The sequence below is a fragment of the Medicago sativa genome, chromosome 6 (genome assembly GCF_051527215.1).
Source record: "Medicago sativa cultivar Bolivia chromosome 6, Bolivia_mono, whole genome shotgun sequence".
Classification (NCBI taxonomy): Eukaryota; Viridiplantae; Streptophyta; class Magnoliopsida; order Fabales; family Fabaceae; genus Medicago; species Medicago sativa.
This window is the reverse complement of record NC_140754.1, coordinates 66,773,929-66,786,495: the sequence shown is the minus strand read 5'-3', so window position 1 is coordinate 66,786,495 and position 12,567 is coordinate 66,773,929. Positions and strand designations below refer to the sequence as shown.

General features: G+C 36.7%; 1 protein-coding gene and 1 pseudogene across 2 annotated transcripts; one reads left to right on the top strand and one right to left on the bottom strand.

The window, feature by feature from the left end:
- The first annotated feature begins 5,286 nt into the window (after positions 1-5,286).
- Positions 5,287-6,105, top strand: LOC146916468 (dehydration-responsive element-binding protein 1E pseudogene; annotated as a pseudogene).
- A 111-nt stretch (positions 6,106-6,216) lies between these two features.
- Positions 6,217-12,158, bottom strand: LOC146916467 (dehydration-responsive element-binding protein 1E-like). 2 transcript variants are annotated; one of them, XM_085718562.1, is made up of 2 exons: positions 7,417-12,158; positions 6,217-7,069 (listed from the first exon to the last, which is right to left on the bottom strand). In XM_085718562.1, the coding sequence occupies exons 1-2, from the start codon at positions 8,038-8,040 to the stop codon at positions 7,028-7,030; spliced, it is 666 nt and encodes a 221-aa protein (XP_085574688.1). In that variant the 5' UTR covers positions 8,041-12,158; the 3' UTR covers positions 6,217-7,027. The 2 variants fall into 2 exon arrangements, with proteins under 2 accessions (XP_085574688.1, XP_085574689.1); XM_085718563.1 differs by lacking the exon at positions 6,217-7,069 and having other exon boundaries at positions 7,258-10,423.
- Between the last annotated feature and the right edge of the window lie 409 nt (positions 12,159-12,567).

Here is a 12,567-nt window from a genome sequence, read left to right as displayed (position 1 = left end):
GAAGGTTTAACAAACATCAAAGTGAAGGTTAGTACTGATTCCTTATGCATGCAAGTTAATTAGTTTGATTTTTTTCCTGTACACTGAAGTTGTTCGAATTTTATAATCCGAATTGTATTGTTGCAGTTCGGATTTTAAAATCCTAACTGTACCAGTGTTATTTTTTTTCTTGTTTTGTGCATTTTATGTTGATTGTGTGTTACCCTATTATGCATGTTACAGGTATGGATCCTAATGAGCGCGGAAGGGGTGAGAACTTAGTTATGCATGCTTCCGTAAGAGAGAGAGAGTCGAGAGAGGTTGGAGGCGGAGGGTAGAGTTCCCAGGAGTAGGGGTGGCAGGGCACGCCGTGCTAATGCTGACGATGAGCCTCAGCCTCAGGCTGAGCAAGAGTATGATCAGATGGACATGGAGCATTAAGTGGAGGATGATGCTGAGGTTGAGGATGATTTGGGTGGTGATGATGATGGCCAGCAGCAGCGGCGGAGGAGGCGTGTGTCGGAGCCAGAGCCTGAGGTGCTGGATGACTATCCTGGCGGCCCACAACACACTACTGCGTTGACGAGGTACCATGTTCATGTACCATGTTAATGATTGTAAACTGTTGATAATTTTTGTAATGTATTTTTTCTGATTATTGTGAAACTGATGTTAATCTTTTGTTTTTAATTTTTGTAGTGGCGAGGCAATTTAAAATGCATTAACAACAGGAAGAAGATTGATGCGATATATGATGACGAGAACAAGGCTATCATGAATGCATGGTGGTGGCATGATGGACTGAGTGTCACCGGTCTTTCTTGGCTTCAGGATACCAATACAACCAGATTGACCACGGCATGTGTTCTGCATTTGCAGAGAGGTACACGAGGAGACTTCGAGCTTCCATCTTCCGTTTTAGGATATGACAGTGACACTTGATGATCTGTCTTGTTTGCTGCATCTCCCCATTGATGGCAAGCTTTTGTCCCATGAGGGTATGATAAGGGACGAGGCCGTGGAGATGATGATTCATCAATTAAGGGCTGATCCAGAAGATGTTATTGAGGAGGTGACTAACACCAGAGGTGCACATGCATAATTTTGCTATTTGAGGAAGATTTTCAAGCTGCTTCTTTTGCAGCAGTTGGAGGCTGATAATGAGGGTGATATGGAGGAGGCGTGGAAGTTGCGGGCTTAGGCTATCCACATATATTTGTTGTACTTGGTGGGGATCACGCTCTTCATAGACAAGAGCGCCTACTATGTGAATGTTGCCTATCTGAAGTACTTCAGAGACCTGGAGCTTGTTGCTGATTATTCATAGGGAGCTGTTTCGCTTTCACACTTGTATAGGGAGCTTAACAATGCTTCCCATTACAACACCAAGCATATGTCAGGATACTTGACTTTGTTGCAGGTATAGATAAATAATTATGTTTGTTTCTTCATCTGTAAGTGTTGATTGTTTGTATATTTATAGGTGGATGTCTTTGTTGCAGGCTTGGGTGTATCAACAATTCAGGGGTATGGGCAACAAGGATGCGAGGGGTGGATATCGGGAACTTTAGCATCCACGCGCCATGCTTTATGTACCACGGGTGAGTTTGTCTGTATCAGACGAGTACAGAGGACACCAGGATCAGCTTGATGTGGCGGGTGTTATCATGGCCCCATATGAAGAGCATCGTCATGCATGTCCATTTGAGCGGGTCAACCTTTACTCTAGATGGCTCCGATACAGTAACCGCAAGGTGAGATATCTGTCGGAGCTGGTGCTTCGTCAGTTTGGGTACTGGCAGACTGTTCCCAGACATCCACATGAGAGTGCACCTCCCCATACGACATTAGTGGATATCACCTAACGCTTTCAGCACCATCTTGATCATGTACTGACACCTCAACAGTTGGGTCACCGTGTATTGTAGGGTGTGGAGGCGGAAGAGGGATACATCAGATTTTATTATAACATCTAACATCTATGTATGATTCTTCCAGTGGAGGATGTCCAGGTCCCGAGACCACCAGAGCGGGAGGCCCTTGATGAGATTGTTGCTTAGGAAGATGATGAGCATGGATTCTTTGATCTGTTCGGAAGGTTGGGCCATATCAGAGACCATGTATATGTTGTGATGTCCAGTGGTGTGATTGCGCAAGAGTCTCCTGAATGGGTTCATTTGGAAGAAGTCGTGATAAAGGGTCATGGAGGGAAGGTTTATCGTCGTAGGCGTAATGTTGGGGGTGGCAAGGGCTGATTTATTTTTGATTATGTTTGTTGTAATCATTGGATCAATTTTATTTTTGATGATGTTATGTTTGAATATTTGGTGTTGTAACATTTGGATTATTTTTATTTTTATTTTTTATTAATGTTATGTTTTGAAAATTATGTTGTGTTGTTAATTGCTGTTTTGAATTAAGTTTTGTATTTGAACATATGGTCAATGCAAGGTTATGTCATTTAAAAGCAATCTAATGCGCCAAATGCATGTTTCAGCCAAAACAGTCAAGTCTATTTCAGTGCTGACACAGTTCGAATTATATAATCCGTAATGGTTTTACACATTCCGCATTATATAATTTGTAAACCTCCTTTTTCATCCCAAATGTCGACTTTTTACGGGGTGTTTGACACATTATGGATTATATAATCCTAAAATGTCCAAAACCATTCCGGATTATATAATCTAAAAGGAGTCCGGATTATATAATCCGGACCAAGGGTATTTTTGCAAAAAAAATAGGGTGCGCGAGAAACAAGTTGAGTAGCAGAGCAATCAAGTGGTGCCGTAGATCGATCAGAACCGTTTGATCTAGATTCTATGAAAATTTGTCTACAACTGCACAATAAGACATTTGTCCAAGCTAGAGTTTGTAATTGTGTCTTGTCTAGGTCTCGGACTTAAAATAGTTTAGGTTTTGATTGATGTCTCTATTAGGTTAGTTCTTGTATGCGGGCCCTCTTTTTCAAGATCATATCATAGTATGATTTTTTCAAAATTTATTTCATTGCATAAAATCGTTAATTGAAAATTGATTTTGAAAATAAAAAAATATTGGTTGGAAATCTATTTTAATAAGAAACATAGGTTAATAATAATTTTTTTTTTTTAAAAAAATTTGGGTTAAAAAGGATTTTTCACATTATATCAAGTGTTTTTTTTTATGTGAATTGATTCATATTAAAGTATATTGTAAATTGATTCTATGTTGTGTTTTTGAAAATCCAAAATTTCTGTTTGAACTAAATCGATTTACAACTTCGATGAATTGAATCATGATTCGAATTATTCTTGGTCAAAATCATGTACCTTGAAATGAATCGAATCACTATTCATGTGCATTGAATCATTCTTCATATAAATCCAGGATTTGTATTTTTAACATGTAAATCGAATCATTAAATAAGTGAATCGATTCATATAGTATTTTTCACTATTTTTTAGCTTTCATTTGTTCTAAACATCTCTATGTGTGTGTCTATATATATATATATATATATATATATATATATATATATATATATATATATATATATATATATAAACCTCTACAAATGGAATTGTGAAGGTGGTGAAAATAAACTTTTTAGAATACATGAGTGATTTAGTTATTCTAGTATAAATAAGTGTTTCTAAGTCGGAAAATGGGTCGCAAATTATTTATAAAATTCTACAACACTCAAACTATCGGCGTCTAGGGAAACGAGTTATACAGAATGTATGTAAACTGATTTGTAGACCACCTTTATTTTTAATGCAATGCATATTACATTCCTTTTAAGTTTATGCATTTAAACTTTTACCTTCTTCTTTAATTTTATCTTGTTTTTACTTGCAATCTCAAACCTATCGAGAGACAGTGCCCTTTTACTTCAAAATCCGTCATGCTCTCTAAGTAACCTGAGTGCATCTCGTGGCCCTTTTTTCAAACCTTTTTTCGATCAAAACCTTTGCACAACATGTCATGAGATTTCTAGTTCGGTCTCGCTTGTTAAATCATAATTAGCCTGTGGTTTGCCGATGACACAGGTAAACACACTCCTTCCATTGCAGACAACCGCTCGTCTCCCACGTTCTCCTTTGAGGAAACCGCTTTTCTTTTGAAATCCGAATCTTCCCGCTTCAAAGGCAGTTGCTTGACTTCGACGGTTTTTCTTTCATATTAAGTCTTTTAGACTTTTTATGCTAAGTCCAACATCATGTCGAAACTCCTTTAATTGAAGAAAAGACTTCGATTTCTGCAAAAGTAAAAATCAACTAATGTTTACCACATTAAATGAGGCTGGTGAAAATACCGCCTAACACTTACTTTGAAGAGTGTTACGTACGGTGTTTATGTGTATAGTATAGGAACCTTTTTTTTAAGCATATTTGCGTTGTAAACCTACTGTAATGCACATTCCTCGGGCAGAAATTTTCATGTAAAGAGGGTGCTCCATTGTCTCTTCTTTAATTAAGAAAATATTATTCATATGGTAGGAATAATTCCACTACCATATGAATAATATTTTATTCAAAAAAGAAAAGAACAATATGCAAATATACAAATAAGAAAGACGGAAAGGTCACATATTGACCTTGTTAACCTTATATGTTAAAAATTTATAACCAAATGTAGACAAATAAATGTAGTAGAAAGACAGAAAGAAAGACGGTCACATCAATGTTCATCTTTCCACTACTGATATATAAAGATTATCGAGGATTTTGGATTGATTTTTTCATGATTTCAATTATACTTTTTCCTTAAAAAAAATTATACTCTTAAAAGAATTTGGCTATAAAAATGTTATATTGTCGGTGTCAATAAAAATTTACACTATATTGCATATATTGTTGATATCATTAAAAAAGATAAGAATGATTTTTTAGAATTTTAAAGTCACGATATCTATACATATAATTTTAATCGAAATTAAAAAAAACATATATACGGTTTATAATTAATTTATATGCGTTAAGGGAATAAAAAGAAAATTAAAGACCAGTGTATACCCCATCTGGTACCTGCAATAAGGAGAAACGAACGCGCAATCTATAACATGCGGCTTTAAAGGGGATGAAGAACCAAAAATAGTAAATTCTAACTTTGTATAGTGACGCAGCATAGATATTTTGATAACATGCCTTAAAATATAATAAAAAAAGTGGATATTTTGAGAGCATTGTTCATTTTGAGCCAAGTGTTCCTTTTTAAAGTGTCACTTTCTCTTTTCTCATCTGTTTCCCTTTCTTTTTCCAAATTATTGATAACCAATCACAAATTGCCACCAACTTGGGAAATAGCTCACTCACACAAAACACACACACTCACAAACACTCTGCCTGTTACCTTATTCTTTCCTTCAAACTCAACTATGCTTCCCTATATATATAACACACCTTACTCTTCATTCTCTTAAAACAAACTCCCTCCAATTCCCACTTTCCCTCTCAACAATTTCGCATTCTCTCCAACACATACATATGTTTACTACTAACAACTCTTCCTATTCACAATCCATCTCCTCAACAGCATATTCTTCATACGACATGTCAACTCCGAATTCTGAGGTACGATTAGCGGCTAGTAATCCAAAGAAGCGAGCAGGGAGGAAGATATTCAAGGAAACTCGCCACCCGGTGTATAGAGGTGTGAGGATGAGGAACTTAGATAAATGGGTGTGTGAAATGAGGGAGCCCAACACGAAGACTAGGATTTGGCTAGGGACTTTTCCAACCGCCGAGATGGCAGCTCGAGCCCACGATGTTGCTGCAATGGCATTGAGGGGCCGCTACGCCTGTCTCAATTTCGCAGACTCGGTGTGGCGCCTTCCTATTCCTGCAACCTCGAAGATAAAAGATATTCAAAAGGCGGCTGCTGAAGCTGCCGAAGCTTTTAGACCGGACAATACTTTAGTGACTAACAATATTGACCCTATTGTAGATGTCGTCGCAACAAAGGAGCTGAATATGTTTTGCGTGGAAGTTGATGAAGAAGAGGAAGTGTTAAATATGCCAGAGTTGTGGAGGAATATGACGCTAATGTCCCCTACACATAGCTTTGGGTATCATGAGTATGAAGATATTGTTGTACAAGACTTTCAAGATGATGAGGTATCACTATGGAACTTTTAAATTTAATGTCTTTGGTTTACTTTTCTTTTTGGATTGTAGAATAGGAAATGTCTATTCTACAACCTTTTTAATTGGTAGCATAACTTCTGCACATATATAGGTTGAAATTGAAAAGGAATTTATTTTTGTAGCTTGTATGTGAATTATTAAATCACTAATCAAGCTTAAAGTGCAACTCATGACTTTTATTATATATGAAAGAACATAATTTGGAATTTCCAAATATAGTCTATTTTGTCTTATTCCTCTCCTCTTCTCTTTTGTAGGACTATAAAAAAAAAATCCTGTTACGATGATCTGGGCTGTGACTGCAATTGGGGTGGATTCGCTGCATTTCACCTTAATATCAAGGATTGTGATCGTTACCGTACCGTGACTGCGAACCTTGCTTTTCTGTGTCTGATTTCCAATTTTGGTTTTTACTCTACTTTTCTACATGATCGTTTTATCACACCCTACTGTCTAAAGAACAAAGGGTATCTTGTTCTAACAAAAATAATTGTTGCACTTTAAAAGTCAAGTTGGCTCATAACAAGATACCCTTTGTGAAAGTGCACATATTTTGAAGTTGGTTCATAACAAGATACCTTCTATGTGACTTTTCACTGATCAAGTTGGTTCATAACAAGATACCCTTTGTTGATAATTGTTGAGAATTTCTGTGTCTAATGTAAACCTTGCTTTTCTGTGACAGAGTACACCCTACTGTCTAAAGATGGAAATCAAGTTGGAGAAGATATATATGGGATGACTACAGGCCAAGTGCTTGTGGTAATAGAAGTATTTGTTTTAGTCATTTTTTAATGTAATTAAACTAATATTTGGCATGCTATAGTCGTCATTAGATTAAAAGCCTAGCTAGAAACATACCCTTCTAAATCAAACACATTGATATTACGGTGAAATGTGGCGAATAAACTCCAATTGCATTAAGAACCCAACTCATGGTAATAGACCTTTTTTTTAAAGTCCTACAAAAGAGAAGAGAAGAATAAGACAAGAGACACTATATTACCTCCTTCAACTTAATGCAAGCTAAGCAAGTATGGCAATAGATTATATTTTCTATATAAAAAGCTGAAATTCCAAAATTATATTCTTCTTTTTTATATAATAAAAAGGATGAGAAGCACTTTATGATTAATTAGTGATTTAGTAATTCACATAAAAGCTATAAAAATAAATTCCAATTTCAACCTATGTATATGCAGAATTTATGCTACCAATTAAAAAGGTTGTAGTATAGACATTTCCTACTCTACAATCCAAAAATAAAATTAAACCAAACCCATAAAATTTAGAAGTTCCATAGTGATACCTCATCATCTTGAAAATCTTGTGCATGAATATCTTCATAATGATCATTTGAAAAGCTATGCGTAGGGGACATTAGGGCCATATTCCTCCACAACTCGGGCATATTGAACATTTCATGCTCTTCTTCCACACAAAAGATATTCAGCTCCTTTGTGGCGACAACAGCTACAACAGTCTCAATATCGGTAATCATTATAGTATGGTCTGGTCTAAAAGCTTCGGCGGCTTTTGTTGCTGCCTTTTGAATATCTTTTATCGAGGAAGTTGCTGGAATAGGAAGGCGCCACACCGAGTCTGCGAAATTGAGACAGGCGTATCGGCCCCTCAATGCCATCGCAGCAACATCATGGGCTCGGGCTGCCATATCGGCTGTTGGAAAAGTTCCTAGCCAAATCCTAGTCTTTGTGTTGGGCTCCCTCATTTCACACACCCATTTGTCTAAGTTCCTCTTCCTAACACCTCTATACACCGGGTGGCGAGTTTCCTTGAATATCTTCCTCCCTGCTCTCTTCTTTGGGTTACTAGCCGCTAATCGTATCTCCGAATCCGGCAATGAGTTATTGTAGGAAGAAGATGCTTCTGAGGAAATGAAGTGTGAATATGAAGAGTTGTTAGTAGTAAACATATGTATGTGTTGGAGAGAGTAGAAAATTGTTTTAAGAGGTAAAGTGGGAATTGGAGAGAGAGTTTGTTTTAAGAAAATGAAGAGTAAGTTGGGTTATATATATAGGGAAGCATACTTTGGGTTTGAAGGAAGGAATAAGGTAACAGGCAGAGTGTTTGTGAGTGTGTGAGTTTTGTGTGAGTGAGCTATTTGCCAAGTTGGTGGATCTTTGTGATTGGTTATCAATTATTTTTGAAGAGAAAGGGAAACCATTGAGAAAAGAGAGTAATGACAGAGGGAAAGTGTGCTTGTGTGTAGTGAGTGTGACAACGAAAGAGGAACACCTGGCTAAAAACGAGACACGCTATCCAAATATAATTTTTTTAATGCATGTTGTCAAAATATCTAGCTAAACCATGCAAAATATCTAGCTAAACCATTACTATAGATGGTTATTAAAGGAATAGTAGGAATGTACTATTTTTTGCCCGCCCTTCCTTTTATAGCTAGTTATTGTAATTTGTATATATAATTATGAAAAAGCATTCATAGGAATATACTAATTTTGTTTATTATATATATATAATTTGAAGAAAAAGTTGCGGTGTATATTAGATGTAAAACTTTTGATGGATTTAGCAAGCATACTAAAGTGTCGATAAGTAATAATATTTATACAAATTTCGTCAAGGAAAAGCCTTCATGCCCTATGCCAAGGCACTTGTACAGAAGTGGGTTCAATCGACCCGTAAAAATGTTCAATGCGGAAGGAACAATGTGGTAAAAGGCAGCACTAGTAACGATGTTACTAAAAGTGTTTCCATTGATACTGAAAATCAAGACGAGCCAAAGAAATATGCCTATTGAAATAATTACAAAAGTAAATCCTATGACTCGAACTCAATGGAGAAGGTATCAAAGGTCCAAAAAGGGTATTGCAGCAAGAGCTAATGATAAAGCGGTTGACCCCGAAGAAAAACTGGTCGAGGCAGTTAGGAAACCAGTGAAAGAAATGTTGTCTCTTCCTCTTGTTGAGGAAAATATTGTTGGATATGATGAAATGGATTCAGACTTCATGGATTCAGAACCAGATTTCGACGTCCTGTGCAATGTAGTTTCCATTCTACCTGCATAGTATGATGTAGTGTCTGAGGTCGAAGAATCAGAAGAAGATTACAATCCAGAGGACATGAAAAAAATATGAATCCATGTGTTGCTACATAACAAATTATGGTTGGGGTGATCAACAAAAATTCATATTTGATAAACCTAATGGTGCTATGAAAGGCAATCTCAACTCATTATTCATTCAAGCCAAAGTTAATGATATTGGAGTCAACAAAGTGTTAGTAGATGGTAATGCTACTGTGAATCTAATGCCTCAATCTTTACTTAAGAAGATTGGGAAATGTGGTACAGATCTAAAACCTCATAACATAGTCTTGTCGAACTATGAAGGAAAAGATGAGTTATATCTTGGTGCTCTCCTAGTGAACCTTACTGTGGGATCTGCCACCTAACCAACTTTGTTCATGGTAGTTCCGTCAAAGGAAAACTTCAACTTGCTTCTAGCAAGAGAATGGATACATGGAATTGGTGTTGTTCCTTCCTCTATGCACCAGAAGGTTGTAATTTAGAGAGAGAACGGTTCGGTCGAAGATGTCGAAGCAGATCAAAGTTACTTTCTTGCTGAAGTCAATAATATCACAAGGAAGACTTTGAGAAGAGTTTGGCAAAAATAGCGCCATGTCCTTTTGCTGAAGATGGTGATGATGAACAAATTGGAAAGAATTCTGCAAGGCTCGATCCAATCCACGACTTCATGTTGGAAAAATAGGTTCTTAACACGGAAATCATGGTGAAAGATCTATTTCCCCCATCCGGGAGGAATGGTCCAAATAATAATCATGTCTAAGTGAAATACTTGGAACAAGATCACGACTTACTTGGCCAAAAAAAAAAGATCAAAAAGACCTCAAAGGCCAAGTTACAACAAAAGATGGTCAGATAACCCATTGGGAAAATGTGATCGAAGCAATTGGTGACGAACCAAAGAAACAATGGCCAAAAGATAAAAAAAACTTGATTACATTTTCATTATTCCAATACAAATGGTTTCCAGGATATATGGATTCTAAACGGAGGCTACAAGATCGGAAGATAAGTTGGTTCTCATTGGATGTCCTTTGACGGAATAGTTAATGCCAAAAATTGTGGGGGCAGAAGACATCCTACATTTTTCAAATTCTTCAAATCCTAGTGAGCCATTTTCATATCTTGATTGTTTGTGTCTCAATTCTTGGTTATCCCAAGTTGTTTAGATCCTGAAATTGCTTTTATATCAAAAAAAAAAAAAAATTAAATTTTTGCCTTTAACAATTTGTCAAAGGAATAATCTTTCTGACAATAAAATGTTTTAACATAAACGACAAATATTTGAGAAATACAAGTTTGTTGCAAAACAAATAAAAGGATGAAGGAGTAATCTTTTGTCGAGAAATGAAAACTTGGTGTTAAACTTAAACCAAAAGATTATTGCAAGAAAGCATGGAAATCAAAATGGCATTTTCATTTAAATTAAAGGCCAACTAATGGGCTGAAAACAATATCGAAATGTGGATAAAACCACTGAAGACTGATTCATCGCATTAGTTGTAGAACTATTTTCGCCCTAAACACGCATTACCATAAGAAGTTGAAATTCTAAAAGTGGAAATGCTCAAGGAACCAGGCAAGCTCGAGATCAAGACGACAAGAGAGACATAATTTTGTCACAGGGTAGTCTTCATCTGCCCCTGGGAGAGGTGAGTTGGTATGATGAATTCTTCTGATCCCTTCACAATCTTTGTTGGGAGGACAAGAGAATCAGTAACTCAAGCCTAAAGGCATAGTCCTAAAGCAGAGAACATTCCACGCAAAATGTGGACTTTCCGTGTTCAAGATCACGTTCCTACAATTAGCAAGTTGATGCGGTTAAAGAGGTCCCAGAAGGCAGAGAGAACCTTGTTCTCAGAAAATCCTTCGCTAACAATACATCCAGTATAATGTTAAAGTATATGGCCCCGTGGGAACCATGTTTCATCGCTTTTTCCAGAATGAGTTTGATCTCCTCCAGGTCAGGCCGAATTTGTTGGAGCTTAAAAGCGGCCAACGCCACACTATAGGATGCATGGCCACTTTTGGATAACCTATGCATAAACTGACATTTCGCTGCACCCGGTAGGGGATCAACAATGTACCATAAACAATCACGTTTAGCGCGCTAATTGCCACCTTCTTGTTACAAAATTGGCGATGACATTTGGATGTCATACCAAGGTTCAAAAGGTCCTGGACTCCAAAAGTAGCAACCTTGTCAGTAATAACAATGAGAAGTTCAATTGGGAGTTTATCCATTTCATACGGAGTTCTTTTTTTTGTCGCATGAATTGAATAATGTAAATGGAAAATGTGTTGTGGGAGGAATGAGATAAGGGATTTTATAGAAGGAAAAAGTAAATATTGTGATAAGAGTGGTTCCTATACGCAGCAACCGTACAAAGAGGGGTGGTTAATTTTTTGGAGTTAGTGAGAGGTTGAAAGTTTTCTTTGGAGAAAATAAGAGGATCTGAAATGACTACTGTTTTGAAATACTTAGAGTTTCTCAAAAATTCCAATTCTCTCCTTCGAATTGGTTCAGTCGAAAATGACATTTTTTGGGGACAATTTGTTAGCTGGTATTTTCACCAGCCTCATTTAATGTGTTCAACATTGGTTGACTTTTACTCTTGCAGGAATCGAAGCCTTTTCTTCAATTAAAGGAGTTTCGACGTGATGTTAGACTTAGCATAAAAAGTCTCAGAGACTTAAGGTTCGACAAGATACGAGTCAAGAAGCAAAACTGTCAAAGTCAAGCAACTGCCTTTGAAGTGGGACGATTCGAATTTCAAAAGAGAAGCAGTTTCCTCAAAGGAGAACGTTGGAGACAAGCGGTTGTCTACAATGGAAGGAGTGCTAATCGTGGGATTAGTTTATTTCCAAGTTATTTTCTTTGTATAAATAAGAGTTTTCCATAGGGAGAACAGGTCACAAATCACCTAAACAGAATTCTAAAAACACTCGAAGTACCAACGCGAGAGAAAAGAGTAATCAAGAATGTATGTAAAGGATTTGTCAAACCACCTTTATTTTTAATGCATTGTATTTTACCTTTCCTTTAAGTTTCTGCAATTTAAACTTCATGCCTTTAATTTGCGTTTAAAACCCTTTTTCTATTGAAAGACGCCACACAATCTCCTCCTGTTCGTTAAGCAACCTACGAACCTGATGAACACATAAAACAAATCTGCACAACATTTCCTAGGATCTCTAGTTTGGTCCTGCTCGTAATAATCAAAACCAGTCCGTATTGTTCGCCAACAACGGTGAACAATAAGTAAGGAGATTATAGGCGAGAGACATAGTTCCATCCTCAGCGTAATCTCTTGAAGAAGTTAGAATCAAAACATGGTTGCACTATAAGGGTATTCTAGCCATGTTATTTTGTCTATTTCTTGCAATAGAATGAAG